Source organism: Eptatretus burgeri, chromosome 1 (assembly GCF_056783735.1).
Source record: "Eptatretus burgeri isolate ZD-2024b chromosome 1, Ebu_testis_v1, whole genome shotgun sequence".
Classification (NCBI taxonomy): Eukaryota; Metazoa; Chordata; class Myxini; order Myxiniformes; family Myxinidae; genus Eptatretus; species Eptatretus burgeri.
In genome coordinates, this window is record NC_140961.1 from 97,402,461 (window position 1) to 97,422,046 (window position 19,586).

General features: G+C 40.8%; 1 protein-coding gene across 4 annotated transcripts in view; it reads right to left on the reverse strand.

Annotated features, from left to right (window-relative positions):
- LOC147035012 (cyclin-J-like) overlaps positions 1-19,586 on the reverse strand; it is a 109,383-nt gene that overhangs the window by 12,947 nt on the left and 76,850 nt on the right. For all 4 annotated transcript variants that reach the window (XM_085892472.1, XM_085892465.1, XM_085892489.1 and 1 more), the window contains one exon: positions 2,491-2,790. In XM_085892472.1, the coding sequence (XP_085748598.1) occupies positions 2,491-2,790 (300 nt within the window). The remainder of the gene's footprint in view (positions 1-2,490; positions 2,791-19,586) is intronic.

A 19,586-nucleotide genomic window follows, 5' to 3' on the forward strand; every position in this document is an offset into this window, starting at 1 on the left:
TATGGGTTTTCCGAGTAAGAAAGTTAGTTCAAGTCTGCAATGGGGTCCAGCTACGGGGTCCCTCAAGTTATATCAATGAAGGATTGAAAAACCCATTGCAATACATGATAAAGAAAGAAACTTCACATTGGACAAATCGAGGCTGGACAAATTTTCAAGTCCTCATAAAAGTCCAATAATTCCACATTTGCATATTAATGTAAATGGCGAACTTGTAGAACGTTAAAATGTCTTCCAGAATGTGTGGTCACTATATGTCTATCTTCTTTAGTTTTCATTTTACGACATGTCAAAAATGGGTGATTTTAAACTTTGGGGGGGCTCTGGGGCCTCACTGGGGTAAAATACAGACATAGTGTAAACATATTTGGAGTCCCCTCGTCAAGGCCTATCAGAATCTGTCATTAAATTTTTTCAACTCTCATTTGCATATTTTGCATATTTAATGAGGCGAATCGGCATCATTTTAATCATATAAATTAAATAACGATTTCGACCAAATTAACAAATTAACATTAGCATGGAACTTAGCAAATGTGTGCAAAAGATTGAGGCTGGCAGATTATCCCTTCTAGAGAAGAAGATGTTTTTAGGTTTTGGAGAAAATCCAATATGGCCGCCATACCACGTGACCGACGTCATCAAAATTTTCAAAGTATAATCTTCAGATGGAGAGTTATTAAATGGATAAGTTTCATTGAATTTCATCCAAGCGTTGTTTTTATTTTATGACATTTCAAAAATGGGTCATTTTCAACTTTGGGGGGCTCTGGGGGCTCACTGGGGTCAAATACAGACATAGTATAAATATATTGGGAGTCCCCTGTTTATGTGCTATCTAAATTTGTCATTAAATTTTTTCAACTCTCATTTGCATATTTTGCATATTTAATGAGGCGAATCAGCATCATTTTAAATCATATAAATTATGTAACGATTTCGACCAAATTAACAAATTAACATTACCATGGAACAATGCAAATGTCTGCAAAAGTTTGAGGCTGTCGTGTTATCCGTTCTGGAGAAGAAGATGTTTTTAGGTTTTGGATAAAATCCAATATGGCCGCCATACCACGTGACCTTCGTCATCAAATGTTTCATAGTATAAACTTCAGGTGGTGAGTAATTATCCTGTTAAGTTTCGTTCAATTTCATCGAACAGTTTTCCCTCCAGATCCGCCACAAAATCGGTCAGTAGAACATAAAAACACCTTTAATAATAATAATAATACTAACGATTTCAATAGAGCTTCAGCCATGCTTGAAGCCCTAATAACCTGCTTGAGAGACTCAGAATTGTTTTCCTACCTAGGAGGCACAATGAAGAGCTAAAAAGGGTGTGCAAGCTTATGTATCGTGTACCGATTGCAAGACAGCAGAAAATCTGTGGACATGGGACCAATACGATAACGCAGTTCATTAAAGTACAAAATACGTGAGCAGCCATCGGGACTGACATGACATGGCAGCGATTACCCTCAAAATGCTGGAGAGCACAGCTTAATTAGATGAACATTTGGAGGCAATTCCAGAGGGAACCAAAACTAGTACAAAGGAGAGGAGGTGTGTGGAGAACTAAAATATATTCTGTTTATAATTTTCTATGTTCTCAATGCGCAAGCAAAGTGCAGGGTATGGAAAATATTAAATAACGGTGATAATTGGGTTGGGAAAGGAAACCCAGACAAGATGGCTCAAAGGGAAGTACACCACCTGTGAGCTGTCTTGTCAGCCACGTACATTGCATCATATTCAGGGTTACGTTGTTTTTTGTTACCTCGTACATGCAAAAGCTAATGTCCCCAACAATTCCGAGCTCAGAGGTTTAAACTCTTAACTTGGAGTCTGTTAAACCACACACAATTCCCACTTCCCCCTCCCAAACCTATTTTTCCCAGTTTTTCCCTTCCCAAGAATTTGCTGCTATATCCATCTTGTCCAACCCATGCATCTCCCCCTCCACCTTATTGTTACCTGCATCCCTTGTTTGTCCATCTCCGTCTATTTTATCTCAGCCCGACTATTGATGTCCATCCTCCCCCCCCCACCCCCCTCTCTATTTTTTTGCTGTTCCTTTTGTTCTGTTGCCTCCTGATCCTGTGTTCCAGCTCTTCCATGTGCCTTGACTTTGTATACAAAACAACATATTAAAAATAAATATAAAAAGACTTCAGAGGAAAGCAGACGGTAATTCAGTTGAGTCATAAGCAATGGAAGCTCTTCAACTTTTCCCAGCAAAGTTTTGTGGAGTTGTACTCAACCTCGAGGTGCAAACCAGGATGATCACAGGATTACTCCTTCTTTCCCATACCTTGATGTGATGCAAAGATCAATGCAAAATGTACTGATTATTTACAGCCTCAATTCTCCATCATATTGGTCCATTTTTTGCTCCATAATGTTCTGTCATACCTAAAAGCCATAATACATGCGATTTCAGCCCCAAGCATCTCATTTACAACATGTGTAACAAACTGCAGGTGCACTTACCTTGCAGTGACACCTCAAGAAAGTACTGCGCATACTTTTCAAGGTAGTAATAGATTTTGTGGGGTCGGCCAGGCAGCCAGGCAGAACAAACATCTGCATCTGGTCCACTGACTGCTAGGTAGTAGTCGAGGAAGAGGGCAGCGGTCGGCAAGCACAGGTTCCACTGGAATGCATCGAGCAGGAGAAGCTCCATCTGGCGAAGCTCAGTCCTGCCAAGCCGCAGTGGAAGCTGTCCCATAAAGCCAATGTTATTTAGCTGGTCCAGTTTTGGAACGCGTTCCTCACGCTCTTCAAACTTGCCTGAAAATGGAAGCGACGATATTAATGAATAAGAGGTCGAGACTGCGTAAGGAATGTGAAGGGCAAGTGGGGGGGGGGGGGGACATCATCTACAATTCCATTGTTTTCGTGTTAAATGCGAAAAAGTGAAACACCCACTTGGTAAGTAAGGCACACGCGGTATGCTCTACCCTTAATACTGTTTCTCATGAAAAGGATAAGGATCCCAACCTCTACCTTCTTATACCAACATGCACCCCCCCCCAACCCACCCTAACTTAGTAGATTTCCACTTGCACCCTGCAACATTGAGACTTCTCTCCAACAAAGGATGACAATATATCTGCAACTATACCCAACAGCATTCTTACACTCCAATGGCCCCAATTATTCCCTTGTGAGGTCAGCTAGGGGAAGGGTTCTGGACAAAGTCTTTCTGAAACCAGCTGTCCAGGCATGACCGCACTGGCAGGAATTTGTAATTTAGCTGGGGTGTCAACAGCAACTCTCCAACTCTTTGTGAAAAACCGGGATAAAAAATCCACCAATACCCCCAGTTCTGGCAGACAGGTCCTCCAGCTAAATGTCCTTCTGATGGACGGCACACGCATTAATACAATGCCCTGCATGTGAAACACCAGGGTGACAGATTATAGTTGGGCCGAGGTTCAAACCGAGGATAGACAGGTAAAAGGTGAGTGTATATCTCTCGAGTTATCCAGCCAGCCTGCCTGAAGGAATCACCACTCCTCTGTTCAAATCTGCACAAGTCAATGTGCGATGCAAATTTGGAGAATGTACGTTTTTATTCCTTGGCCTGCTGAATATTGATTGCAGGACCTCTGCTGTTTAGAACAATATAATTTAAGAAGCCCTAAGGTCAATCAATTCTGCAAAAGGGCGGCGACATTTCTCAGATAAATGTTCAGTCCCTGTGGAAATATTGATCACCGAGCTATAGGTGTTCTGATACCCTGGGTCATGAGTGGTACATCGGTACAAAATTCGATTTGACAAAGAACAGAAGAGATAAAGAAAAATAAAGCATTTTTTTTCACACCAATAAAGAATTTCTGATTTCTCAAACAACAATAATGTAATACCTCAGTCGGCATCTGAAACAAAAATAAATCTTTGTGGAAACCAAAACCACATTCAAATCAATTGTTGTTCAATGCCAAAGCATTAGGCCAAAAAAAAAATGTTGCATTGGCGTAACGGGTCACTGAAAAATAGGGTAGGTCGGTCGGGATGTTTTTTTTTTTTTTGTTTTTTTTTTTCCTAATAAATCCCTCCCAAAATCTCCCCCGCTCGAGTACCACCCTTTTTGTCGGCGGGTTCTGTCCGAAACACTTCCGGGTTTTTGCGATCGCGATCGCAATCAACAAGATACTTGAAAACGATAGCAAAACAACAAAAATAGCAATAAAATAGGTAGGCAAAATTTTTCGATAGCAAAAAAAACAAACAAAAAAAAAACGTAGGGTCGGCGGAATTTTTAGGGTCGGGCGGGTTACGCCAATGCAACATTTTTTTTTTTGGCCTTATTGTATCCCAGTAATGACATCATACCTACTACCTCTTTCAATAATTTGTATTGTTTGGTTGGTTCTTCACCACTTGATAATTTCCAAGCTTTTCTGTCCTGAAGATCATTTTATTAAAACCTCACCAACTCAAATGAAATCAATCTCACATCCATTCACCTTCTGCTCCCAAACTAAATGCACATAAATTAATACAAGTCAAATTACAATTCCTGATTGATGCTATGATGACGGATCAGCATAATTCACAAGAGCAAATCTTTCTGCATTGCCAACAAATTTTACAATATCAAGAGATTTATCAAAACTACAAGGATCTACGAATGTTCCCGTAATTTACGGGATTTCACTTTCCAAGCAATATTAAATAAGACAATTTCTTCACCACGTGATCGGTGATCGAGTGAATTTTAAAATAGCGAATCGGGGGAAAAGAGATAGAGTGCGAGAATTTTTGTGTCAAATGTCCAGAAATGCATTAATTTTCTTGTTCCTGGATTAAAAGCAGGACGTTGAAGGGCACTTGTTAATTTCAGGTTTTTAAAAACTAGATATATATTTTTTTAATTTTAAAAGATTTTTTTCAGATATTTAAAAAAAACCCTCAATCAGTTCTTGAGCGAAGGTGGCGGTTCTTCTTCAGGGTCCCTGCCGACTTTCTCAAAGATACGTTTTCCGCTCGTTTTTGTTGTGTTTTTACTGTCATTTTATTATCTCTGTGTTTACTGTGTGTTTCCAGTGAGGTCTTGTGTTAACACCCAAAATGCTAATTGTTGAGATTTCATCATATTTCCACGATGGGTTTCCCGAAGGCCTACCCTTCTTCCCGTTTGTGTGCGCGATCGTGTTTTTTGTATTTTCTCCTTATTACCATCAGTTTATATTTTCTCCACTTTTCCCTCCACCTCCTCCATCCCTTTCAATGATACCCTCTGTTTCAAGTCTTAAAATAGATATTTTTTAAATACAACAAAAAAAATACCTTTTCCCTCACCTATATACCCCACGTGACTACCTGTACCGACTCTTATTCCTCCTTCTGCCGATCCCCCATCTTCTACTTTTGCAGACCCACATTCACCATTCACAATTTTTTCTTCAACCTTTCTTTCACCTAATCTTCAAAAAATAAAAATAATAATAATAATAATAAAAATAAATTACTTCTTCTTTTAACCTCTCACGTGACACCTCCTGTAAACACATGTTTCTCCCTCCACTCTTTTTCTTCCTGAAACTTTGGTCGAACTTCCATCTGCGTTTGCCAATCCAAATTCAACACCTACATTATTTTTCTTCAATTCTTTAATTTCCTAATCTTCCACAAAGGTGAAAAAGGAACTTGGAACATTTTGAGAGCGGTTTTTAATTAATTTATTTATTTTTGATAAAGATTGCGTTTTGTCGGCATTGTATCATAATTCACGACTTTTTTTTTTCTTCTTCGAAAGATTGTTTTCATTATTTGACCTTTCCTTAATCCTGTGTCGAAAACGTCCCTCTGTTACAACGTTTATTTTCTCCATTCTCTTAATTCTCCTTTATTGCATCCCTCGCATAATGTCTTTAATCACATCTCTGACTTTAAAATGTTAAATATTCCAGTTTGCAATGCATGTTTGTGTTCCATCAATCGTCCATTTTTTTCCAATTTCAGTGTCATTTCACCGCACTTCCTTAAATCTGCCTCCTCCTAACCCCTCACCTGTTATTCCCTGTCCTTTCCCCTCCTCGCTGTCTTCTACTTCAGTATCAACTCCTCTGTTGGCCCAAAGTGTGTGGTGTTCTAACATCTGTGGGCTCCATTCTAACCAAACAGATATCTCACTCTCTCAAACATGCTACTTCCTTCCTCTCAGCACACCTTTTTTTTTTTTTTTTTTTGTATACCTTGGTCGAGGCTCGTATGAGAGCTAACACACAACTCACAGCAAGGAGGCATGAGACAAGAGGGGTGGGAGTACACGCAGCTGTTTATAAAGATTAATGTTTGTGTAAATGATATGCATTCGTCTCCGGATTGTGTTTTTGCCTGAGTGGAAGAAAATGGATTTCAGACAATATTTCGTTTCCATCTTCATTGTTAATATCCCGGAAACATCAATATAAATTAAACGTTGTTTTTCGGTCAAAGCTACTCAAGGTTTCTGGGTTGTGTGAAGTAAATACTGTAGTTGGTAATTACATTGACACCATCCTTCCCAAAAAATTGCCTATAATCGGTCAAGCATTTGTGTGTTTGCTTGTTTGGTTTGTGTTTGTTTGTTTGTTTGTGTGTTTTTTTTTTCATGAAACATAACATTTCCTCTGCGAACTCACCTACTACCTCCCACCTCCCTCTCCCTCTCTGTCTGTGCCTCTCTGTCTTTGGACATACCCAGATGGTGGTTTTGTCTCCAGTCTTGTGCGGACAGGAGTTCGTTCCAGACCGTGTTTATGGCATGACTGGTAGAAAATAGATTTCAGACAATATTGTTTCCATCTTCACTGTTAATCGATGCAGATTTTGATGAGACAGTATGAATCGTAATTAACGCGACACCACATGTCTGCCTTCCCTTCCTCTCACCTCATACTGCCTTCCCTTCCCCCACCCCTCCTTGCTCTCCCACCCCCTCCTCTTCACTCTCCCTCTTTTTCTCCCTCCCCCTTTAGTATTACCGTCAGTGAAGCACTGGGTGGTATTTACTAGCCCTTACTACAATTCTCGGACCAGTGTTTGTTTTTCACACTACCCCTCCGACAGTTCTGGCCATATTACATCCAGACTTGCTACATAGGATCAGAATAACACCGATTGATGTATCAGGGCGTTTTTATCTTTGCCGGTGGTCTTGGGGTGGGGGGGGGGAGGAGGAGGATATAAATTTTCTATGAAAATGTGTATCGTGTTGCGCTGCCCGCAGGTGGGAGAAGGTATTGCAAGTCTCCACCATTCATTTACAGTATGTACAGTATTCCTGTCCCCAAGTTTTCCAATGCAGTGAGGGGTTTTGTATTATAAGCAGTGGGTATGTTTTTGCTTCTTGCATGTAACCCAGGTTATTTATTTTCCTATACAGAGCTGTCACTTGCCTATACACCGCCTAATTAAAGGAAGCATCAGAAGAACATGTTGCATGCTCAGAACAAGATCACCCGTGGGGCAGGTACTCTGCAAATCTATGTAAAAGGTTTCATAGATACCCCCAAAAAAAACTTAAACATTTTTAAATTTGGGACCAGCACCATATTTTGCAATTTGAAATGGCATTCACACAAGTTGTTCTTCCAGATTCATCCCATCCCAATTTCTGCAGAAACCCCATCCGACTCATTATCGGGGGTTCGACTATGCACCTCATTTTGACGGTGGTATGGAAGTGGGACCATTTGCAATGGAATTTATCGAAGCAAAGTCACAAGATAGTGCTGGAATTTTCACCTGCCTGATGGCTCATCGGAAGCTTACCTGGTACATGCTACAGATGCACAAACACAACCTGCCACATCATATAGTTTTTTAAAACAAATTCTCTTACATACAGCCCAGAGCAACTATGGCAAGGTTTCCAAATCATATAAAACAACAGCATAAAAAAAACAGAATGGCAACTTGAGACCGACTGGGCTTGTGGCTATATCAGCTATACAAACTGTCATTCAAAGGGCAGGCACAAAGCCTCTAGTTTTGGTCTGCTCCACCATGGGAGTGATGGTTGAAGGCGAGGGGAGACATCAGCCTGGCTTTGTTGCCATAGGCATGGAAGTGGGCCACGCCCAACCACACTGGTCTTAACGGTCTGTCATTTGCACTTCAATGGAAACCAGTGGCAGCTGTTGCTATTCACCATTCTCTATGACTCTCAGCTTTGGCTCCGAAAAAGGGTTGTCCACACACTCATCACCATAGATCACTACCAGAGTTATCCAAAACACCGAGGAAAATAGTGAATGAACTACATTTGAAGTGCAACAGCAATTCAAATTAAAGTCTTATCTGCCCAACAAATTTGAGATGGTAATAAATAGACTTGGTTTTGAAAACCATCTGACATCATCTGAATATGCAAGAAAGAAATCTCACAGGCTAGCCATGAAACCTCAACAGAAGCAAAAAATATAAGAAAGAAAAAAATCAAGCTCAAATGAGCTAAGATTCTCGTCCTCTTAATGATGACGTCACAAAAAACGAATATGACGTCATTGTGATGTATCAGGTTTGCGATAAATTATCTGTGCTAATGCCCAGCTTGATTCCCGCAAACAAAATTCAAACAGCTTGCCTAGTTTTGGAGATAATGGTATAAGCGATTTCCATTAGCGGCGATATTATGACGTCAACTTTTTTTCTCGGAAGAATTTACAAAATCGGAGATGGTTACTGCCTGCGCGTGGGCTTTCTGCATATACATGGCAAGTTTCACGAAGATCCGATGAAAACTCTGGGTTGTGAAACGAAAAATGTCAAAGAATAGGAATGACGTCATAAAAATTGATATGACATCATAGTGATGCATCATATGTGCAGTAATTCATCTCTGCTCATGTCCTGTTCGATTCCCGCAAACAAAATTCAAACAGCTCGCCTAGTTTCGAAGATAATGGTATAGGCGATTTCCATTAGTAGCGATATTATGACGTCAACTTTTTTTTCTCGGAAGAATTTCCAAAATCGGAGATGGTCACTGCCTGTGCGTGGGCTTTCTGCATATACATGGCAAGTTTCACGAAGATCCGATGAAAACTCTGGGTTGTGAAACAAAAAAATAGGAATGACGTCATAAAAATGGATATGACGTCATAGTGATATCATATGTGCGGTAATTCATCTCTGCTAATGCCCTGTTCGATTCCTGCAAACAGAATTCCAAAAGCTTGCCTAGTTTCGGAGATAATTTTTTAGGCGATTTCCATTAGCAGAGATATTTTGACGTCATAACTTTTTTTCTAGGAGGAATTTTCAAAATCGGAGATGGTTACTGTCTGCGCAGGGTATTTTTTACATATATATGCCAAGTTTCAGGAAGTTTCGATGAAAACTGTAGGCTGTGAAACAAAAAAGTCCACAAGAAGAAGATGAACAACAACAACGTGAGTAAGACTTGGAGATCCTCCACGAGGATCTAAAAAGAAAAAAAAATGCATACATCTTTCAGGGTGGGATGGAAGATACAGAAACATCTGTCGATAGAATTACTCCGTAAAACATATTTACCAATCAATCATCAATCAAAAAGCCACCACTAAATAACTGGATGTTTATCACCAGAAGTTCATCAACAACATGATAATTCCACACCTCGCTATAATACCACAAGCTTTGTTGGGAGCGAGGAGGAAGAAGGAGGCAACAAAAAGATGACAAAGAAGAAGGTTGAAAATAAAATGAAAAACATTCCAATATTTTGCAACACAATAAAGTAATAACAGGAAGAAGAAAAAACATTAGGACCACGCATCCTGAAGCTCACCTCGATCAGGAGCAAGTCACTCAAACCCCGCCTCCCCCATTCCCCACAGATCCCCTCAAACCCTGACTTTTTTTTTTTAATACCGTCAAAAAACTTTAGAGTACATCATGCATGATGAAGGTTGTGGTCAAGTTTTATTGAAATTGTGTGTGGTTTCAGAAAAGAGAGAAAACATCTAAAAAAAAACAATTTGGGGGGAGGGGGTCAACCCCCCCCAACCCCAAAGACCCCCTTAATGAGTGCAGATTTTGATGCAGTCAATACACCTTCGTTAGGCATCAGATATGAAGCATGTGGCCAAGTTTCACCAAAATTGTGTGTTTCGTTCAAGCGATAACAACGAAAGTGTTTACGGACTGACTAACTCACTGACTCATTCACCTACGGACACCATTTGATTGCATAAGCTCACCTGGACTTTAGCCCAGGTGAGCTAAAAGAAGAAAGAAAAAAAATAAGAAGAAAAAAATATATAAGAAGAAAAGAATGTGCCATTATGCAGTGAGAAAAAAAACCAATGAGCAGTCAAAATTTTAAAAGGTTATGAAAAGTCACATAATGTGATTATTATCTTGGGAGTGAGAAAGAGAATGCGAGTAAATTCAGGAAATGGCTTTCCACAGAAAGCAGCAAAGTCATGCAAATATTTGAGTGGAAAAAAGTAAAATTGTTCCATGAAGTATAAATGTTAATTTTTAATTCCCCACTCATCTCCGAGGAGCCACATCTTTGCCTTTGTGAGTCCATGATCAGCTTTGAAAAGCAGATGATGTTTCAGAGACGATCTTGCCATCAAATTAATAATGCAAGGTCACAAACAATCTCTGATATATTGCATAGATGTCAATGGTTCATCATCCCCCAAGAACGTTGCTCCTGGATTTCATTGGCTCCTCGTTTGCATTCTCAATTCAACAACAATTTCTCGTTTTGTCGGTTGATTGAAAATTTAAACAAGGAACCACTTAACATGGAATATCTTGAGTAATAAGAAGCCAATTCAATTCATACAAAGCCATCATGCATGTGTAAACTTGCATTTTTAATCTACTAACAAGTTTAATGAATATACTGTATTTGACCATAGTTTATGCATCTACACAAACAGAAGTCGTACTGCTTTAATTAATTATACCTGAACAGTAGCAATGACATGGCCAACGCAAAAGCTTCAGTGAGGATGCTCATGATCAAATGCATGATGAAACAGAAAAAAATTCATCCATATAAATTCCACAAAGATTTTTTAAAGTAAAAGTAAAAATTCACAAAGTTTAGGAGAGGATGCTTTGCATTGCACCAAGAACACGTCGGAAGGAAGGCTTTTATGCTGGTGTCAAAACGTTCATTGATTACCAGACAAAGTGCATCGAGAGAGATGCAGATGATGCATAACAATATGCACCAAGTAATACTACGATGTTCATTATGTGGATGGAGTGACAGAACTTGAGATGACTGTATCGTATAAACTAAACCACCTCCGAAAGGTCAGTGCCATTATGGTTAGAACCTCAATGATGCGAATGTCTCTCATACCTAAAGTTTGCCAATGGTACCTTACTCGAAGCATGGTATTATGGCTACAGTGTATGGTAGGACAGTAGGTCAGCCTTTCATTCTGATCTGAGTCAATTCATCCCAAGGACCGTTTGCGGAGAGAAAAGACGTCACAAGATTGTGATGTAACAAGATGGTGTTTACGGGACTCAGATTTCCCCGTGAAGTTACGTCACTTTCTCCAAGGTCATTGGGTGTTTGTCTAAAGTCAAGTTTGTCTGCTATCTGTGATGTGTGCTTAATTTATGATACAACTCTTCCATGAGCAGAGACCATGCAAAGGAAAAAAAAAATTCAACATTTAATAAAAATTCATTTTATTCAACATTTAATAAACAATTTCAAAGCATTCACAGAAAGAAAGTGGTTTTGTCACTAAATAAGACATTGTGGGATATGCAAGAGTTATTGTTTAAAAATATATTGTATTACACTTGCTCGTTGGTCAATAATATATATTAAAAAAAAAAATAGTAACATTTGATGCAAGAAAAAACATTATTTATGAATGGCATGATATATTTCACATTGGCAACATGCTCATATTGGAAGGCAACCGATGCACATGCTGGGAACGTCTGGCAGAATGATACAGATGAAATAGCACAAATTGCGAGTGCAGAAGATAGATACCACATCCGAACACTACATACTGTTGGACTCTGCTATTTGAGGATTCGCTTTTCACTGATCATAAAGTGTGACCTGCTTTGATATTTGCACTTCACGTATTCATTTTTTTCTTAATTCTTCTTTACACTTCGGGACTGGTCTCCCATATCCACCTGGGAAATTGGAAATCAGCCAATGCCACAGCATTACATTAAAAAGGTGCAAAAACGGATCCCCTTAACTGCAGCCCAATTAGTTTACTGTACTTCCAATCAGCAAGGTCATGGAATCAATCATCACAGTTGACATAAAATCATTCCTTTTCTCCAACAGCCTCATCTCAGATTATAAATTCAGATTCGGACCTGGTCACTCTACCTTAGACAGTCTGATTCTACTTTCCCAACAATGGCGGAGGCCCTCAATATCAGACATGAGATCAGGGCTGTATCTCTGAACACATCTTGAGCTTTTGATACAGTCTGGTATCCCACTTTGCTGTCCAAACTGTCTGCCTATGGAATCCAAGGCCAACTCCACTCTTGGATTACTGACTTCCTCCCCTCTCATAGACAAGTGGCTCACAACGGAACCCTTTCATCTCCTCGCCCTGTAAAGGCTGGAGTACCCCAAGGCAATGTTCTAAGCCCTATTGTATTCCTAATCTTCATCAATGATCTCAATGACTCTCTGGAAAATCCTCTTTATCTCTTTGCTGATGACTCCACTCTCTGCTGTGACATCTTTCATCCTTCTGACAGACAGGCAGCAGCATCCACCCTCTCCTTAGACCTTGACAAAAATCACAAACTGGTCAAACACAATTTTGCTTATGAATCAACATTGTCCACCCTTTGTGTTCTCCCTTACCCCTCATCGTTACCTGCCTCCCTTGTTTGTCCATCTGCGATTACCTTCTCCCTCCGCCCTGCTGTTCCCTTTACGTTGTGTCCTGACTTATTCTATGTAATCACTCTTCCATGAGCCTTGACCACGTAAAATAAATAAATAATTTTTTTAACAATGCTTCGGTATTCGCGACATTTTTCAGGAACGTATCCCCCGCGAATAGCGGGATATGGTAATAGTGTTAAACATAGGTTACTTGGAGACAGCCATGTCGTGCAAACACAAAGGTGTTAGTTAACCAGTGTTCATAGAAAGGTCAAACACACTTGTAGAGCAAACAAAGTAAAACAGCAAATCAGCAATAATGGTGTGAGAAATTATTGTGGTATAGTGATGAGTGAGTAAGTTACAGAAGTTCCATTGGGAGATAAAATCAGGACAATGGACCAAAAACTTTCTACAAACTTGCATATTTTCATGTGAAAAATCAAAGTCTAGATTTAACACTCAAAGGTTGGGAGGCTAATGGTCTTGTCCATAAATATCTTCAAAATGTTAGCATGAATCGTTGGATATCTGAGAGTTGAGATATAATTGCAGTAACATCAAATTAGATCGTTACCATCATCTTGAAAATATAGCCAGGCAGGACAGTGCAGGGGTAGCACACTTACCATAGCTGTCTAATCTAGTTAAGCCCGTCCCCCCCTCCCCCGTGCAGTGGACGACGAGGTTTTGCGATCACTCGTTTGTGTGTCTGTGTGTGCTGTACCTTTATTACAATTTGAGATGTTATCAAATTTTCAACAGAGCTTCATTAAGAGAATATGGAGAAGACAAAACAATAATTTGGTCAAAAGGTCAGCGTCACAAAAAATTAATTTTCATCCAATTAGCCTGAAATTTTAATTACCATTTGAGCTTTTATCAAATTTTATTACCATTACCATTTACTTTTGTCAAATCATTACCATTTGAGCTTTATCATCATATCAGCAGAGAGAGAGAGAGAGAGAAGACAAATTCATAATTTGGTGAAAAGGTGAAAGGTACAGGTTAGCATACGGAACAAGAAGTAGTCCGAAAACAAAGGATGGGCATTTCATTTTCAGATGCTTTCTTGCTTTGATTCACTACCCAACTATAAATGGAGAGATCGATTGTTCACAAGCAGAGTGTCATCTTGCGCATGAAATGTTAAGCTGGGTGTCCTATATGCTCGTGTTAGCTGGTGGATGTTAAAAAAAAAACCCACGGTGTCCTTTGCAAAGAGAAGGTGAGTTATCATCAGCACCTTCAGATGAACGTTAGGTCTGACCAGCCAGTTCATGACAGACATGGCCCAAAACCCTGACCGAAAGACACCACAAGGTGGGACTAATTAGGGCCATTAAAGTAGCTGCAGTCATAGTATCAACAGAAGATTATTCTGCACTGTCAAAATAAATGAAAAAAGGGGCCTGCATGCATGAATGAATGAATAAATGAATGAATGAATAAATAAATAAATAAATAAAGCAAGCAAGCACAAATGAAAATGACAATTTTAGCAAAAAGTACTATTTGTGCAACAGAGTTTAAAGCAAGAGCGTAATCAATTCAAAAGATCAACACAAGGAAATGTTCGACGACCTTGGCTGTCTGTCCAATACCCACAAGCCAACACTGCATCCCACTGCCATAGTACAACTCCAAGGAGGGAATTTGACAAGGATACTGGAGCACTTGCCGACCGTTTTGGAAAATACTGTTGGAGATTTCACATCCACAAGCTAAATCAAACAAGACAACTGGCGTTGCATTTCCATCTAAGACAGCATGCTTTGAGACATTACATTGCTAAAAAATACATAATTGCAATGGAAAACTAGAAGGGCACTTGATGGAGGGGCATACCTCCGCCACATAATGTCTGATCCACGAGAACATATCGGGCCCAATACACTTTTGAAATATCATGCTGTACAGTACTATTGTTACAAATCTGGCAGCCATGAGCACACAACAGCTAGGTCCTATAGATCAGTTATATCGGTGAGTATGTGTTTCTAGTCAGGGTCCCATCCCTTGTCTAATGGGAATTAAGTGTACGTGCGCTGCGCAGTTATTTTATAGTTAGGATTTTACGTCCCAACCAACGACCCCCAACAACTCTCTGCTTTCGGCATTGTCCGCGCTCTTTGCTCGCCGGCGAGCGAGCGCATGCGTGGGCGGAGTTTAACATGGGCATGGCTTCCCTTTTTGGCCAATCGGCAAGGAGCGGGCGTCTCACCCGCCCCGTACCCCACTCAACACCATTACGCAAGTGGTCGGAGGTGAGGAGGTAGGCGGAGCTACAAACACCTCTGATCGGGACTCCACCCCAAAGGGTGGGAGTTGCTCCGCCTACCGTGGGCCTGTCCATTTGGAGACGGCCAGGGAATCGCACGATGGGTCTGACCAATCAGGAGACGAGTGGCCAGGAGAAGAAACCCCTCCCTCCTAAAGAGGAGGAGTGTGGTTGTCGGGACCAGCGTAGAGACACGGAGATCGTGGCGTTTTGCCGAACAGCCTGTCATCGTGTGTGAGACATTTCTTGTGGGAAAGGACATTTCAATTGAGACATTTCCAACCTGGCATCCAAAGCCAGTGAGTGGTTGTCGACAAGAGTGCGTTCTAAAGGATCATGGTTGAGCGGTCTGCAGTCCTGGTGGCGATTGCGGCGCAGTCTGTGGTCGTTGTCGAGCTGTCTGCAGTCTTGGTGCTGGCAACGCCAAGGTCGTGGCTTCGACTCCCACCGTGGTGGTTCAGGTCGGTGTGACCGCATGAGGCGGGACAGGTACCCTGGCCTGGCTCTACTGACTGAAGACCCACTGAGGTCAATTGTGTGTGTGTGTGTGTGTGTGTGTGTGTGTGTGTGTGTGTGTGTGTGTGTGTGTGTGTGTGTGTGTGTGTGTGTGTGTGTGTGTGTGTGTGTGTGTGTGTGTGCGCGTCTTCAAGTAGACTCGTGTAAGTGCTTTCTTTTGATTGTTGTACATTATTTACATTTCTTGGATAACTCTGCTCTTTGTGTACTGTGTTCCCTTCCCCCCATTGTAAATAAATTCCCCTCTTGAGGAATGTACCAGCTCGTTCTTTGTCATTTCTGACATTGGTTCGCCACGGTGTGTATTGGGGATTAGGAAGGCCGTTGCCGTAGTTGTACATTTGGACCGACGGGCCTCGGTAACCATCCGCTCGGGTTACACACGGTTCGAGCACGGTAACGGCTCGTTCCGCTCGAGGCCTGCCGAGGGTGTGAATTCCCCGGTAAGCTTTGCCGTGTGGGTACTTCGGTATATTGAATTTGGCAATTAACCCTACTCCACGTGGTCGAATTACTGGTGATTCATGGTCCTGTAAGGGGCCCGTACCTTTGGACTTATCCGAGGGTCACGACCTAAATTCCAGTGTGTTCGGTAGAGCCGAGTCTACTGCTCCCCATCGCGATCTGGCCCCACAACACTATATCGCTTTTGGCCCTCTCTCTCAATGGTAAAGAATCACTTTAAAAATTAAATAATTCTCGTATCCGGATTCGGATCTTCACAAAATCAAATCAATTCATCCTTGTGACACACCCGACGTGTCAACAAAGTTTCATCTGAATCCGTCCACAACTTTTTGAGACCTCGTGCTATATATCATTTTTGGTCCTAACCCTCAATGGTGAAGAATCACTAAAAAAAATTATAGTAGTCTGATCCGGATCCGGATATTCACCAAAATCTAATCAGTTCGTCCTTGTCACACACCGAACCTGTCCACAAAATTTCATCCTGATCCGTCACAACCTTTTGAGATATCTTGCACAAAAACAGACAAACATACATAAAGGAGTGAAAAACATAACCTCCTTCACTTTCGGTGGCAGGGGTAAAAAAGCAACTGAAGGTGAAAAGCAAGGAGGTGACACCCTTGGTCCCCCACGTTTTGGGTGGTATGAGGAATAGATCCGTGTAATCTGAAAGTTTATCTTGAACGTTTTTTTGAACTATCGCGTACACAAGCAAAGTTACTGAGATAGTTGCCAAGGCAACATAATTCAGCCAATAATCGCAATGATCTTATCAGGTTGAGATAACGTCACGAGGAATTGATATCTGTGCAATATGAGAGCAAAATGTTTCACGGTTTTTGAAATATTGCGTACACAAAAGTACATGGGCAGATGGTCAGTTGGAGCTCATTTTAATATCTGCCATCACAGACCTTGGTGGAGGGCCGGGGAACAAAGTAGACCATTCGTGGAAAGGTGACAAAGTGTTAAGGTTGACAATGATTCTTATTTCGTTTATCCGAAATTTGAAAGAACGACACCATTGTTTTACATCATTTTCTCGTCGTCAAATTATTCATGTTTATACACATGGTTTTTTAGTTGCAGGAATGAAGCTGTAAAATAAAATAAAACAAACAAGTAAAATTTTCTTCTGAGCAGAAAAAAAAACTACCTCTGGAGAGAGCCATAGGCTGAGTTTGAACCACCTGCAGATTGTGCAAATCCAAATGGGAAATGGCCAAGGCAGACCGAGTTTGGCAAACAAAGCTTATCTGAGCCCATTTCCTGAATGAGATAAGGAAATTGGAAAATGTCAGGAGGTTGGGAAGTTGGTGATTTTCGGCAATACCAAACAAAAACCAAACTTAAACTCAGATTCTTCTCGGATTGGCCATGACATCGTATAAATCCTCGATGAATGTTAAACTTCATTTATGACTTTAATCTAAGTGCATCGAATAAGGCAAAGAAAAGTTGAAAGCATACGCGCGATGCGTAAACAACTCCGAAGTGAAAAGGTCGAAGCTGCGTGCTGGATAGAAAAAAGGTGAAGGTGATAGAAAAAAAAAACATCAGAGAGGGAGGAGGGGGCAGATGAGGAAGAGAAGGGAAATAAGTTTGGGAGTAGATATTAGTAGAGACTGAACGAAAAGTACACGTACAAAGCATCTGGTGGTGGAATGGGTGAAAATGCGGAAAGGGGTGGGGGGGCGGGGCAGGCAGCTCAAAATTCCTCCATATTTGTGTACGTTAATGACAATATTATGAGGGCATCATTTATGTTAAATAAATATTTGTGTACCCCGATACCAAGATGGTCAAATTTCAACAAAGACAATGGAAGCTCTTGAAAAGCCTCGCCAGAACCGTGGTGAAGAAAATGCAGAGCTCTTCCAAATATGTTGACCTGGAAAAATACATAGCGGTATCTTGTAGTTACAGAACTAAGAGAAAATTAGGCAGCACCTGTCAGCTTTACAATGATGGGAAAATGATGGGTTCGAGGCCAAACGAAAGGGAAATGTGTGTTTCTCATGAAAGTGTCCAAAATGTGTGCTTCGTTCCAAGTTTCACCTTCCTGAGAGTTTGCTTCTGTATCCATCTTGACCACCCCCTGCGTCCTCCCTTACACCTCTTTCCTCCCCACAAGCCTTATTTCTACAAGTTCCCCTCTATTTTGTTCCTCAACCCTGCTATTGGTGCATTCCCCCCATTCTCTTCATTCTGTTCCGTCCTGATCCGCTCTATGGTCTTACTCTTCCACGAGCCTCGACTGGGCGTAAAAACAAAGAGCGGAAAACTGTCGGATAACAATGTATCTCAGAAACTTTTTAAATGATTATAGTTTAACATGTGATCAAGTAAAAAAAGCATCGTTGAACAATTATATACATGTCACAGCATTACGTACATTGAATATTAGAACCAAGTAACCTTAAATTAACACATGAAGTGTGCAGAACTGATTGTAAATAAACCCACGCAGACTCTTATCCCTCCAATCTTTTCATACCAACCAGAACCCAAAACCCAAATGCATTGCCTGACCAACTTCTCTCGAAATAAATAAATAAATAAATAAAGGAAATGCAGTGAAAAGTTTTGAAAAGTATTTAATGCTTGTTGAAAAAACGGTTTACAATGTGCATTCTGCGTCAAAACACTTTATTCTCAATTTTTCTCCCTTCACCTCCTCCACTCCATCCCTCTTGTCTACCCTTCTTCAATTCCAACGTCTTAAAATTTTAAACACGTGGGCTTGAGCAAATCTCAAGTGGAACGAAACTTTTATCTCACACCCACAGGCACAGATTGATAAAATGAGGGAGCTCTCGAAGGACCAGCTCTGATATTTATAAAAGTCATGCAAGTAAATATATATATATATATATATATATATATATATATATATATATATATATATATATATATATATATATATATATATATATATATATATATATATATTGTTGTGGTTGACGAAATTCGCAAACCACCATTCAGGTCCCGTAGGTGAGATATCTCTGTAAGTATATATGTAGTTCGGCCCAAACCCGTTGTTTAGAGGGAATAAATGTCATTCATTCGGGCTGCGACCCTTTTAGATAGCCGTTTTTCTTTTACTGTCTTTATTTTGGACCAGCCGCCATTACTACCACCACAACCACCACCAACCACGTCTCAACAGCCATCACACAACAACCACCAACCGCAACGCCGCTTCACAACCACAGCCACGACCCTTGCCGTCACATCTCGCTCTCGCAACCATCGCATCACCGCCATTCCCGCGCCGCTTGTGGACACCGATCCTGGACTCGTACAGGGCGCGCACCGAGCAGCGGGTGCAAAAACACCAGCCTTTCCGAGAAATCGGATCAAAAACGATTCACGCCCACTTCTGTTCCGTCCTATCAGCGAGCGTGGGGCGATTTGGCCCCGCCTCCAGGTGCGTCGGAGTGTAATCGCTATATGCAGATTCGCGGATAAAAAATC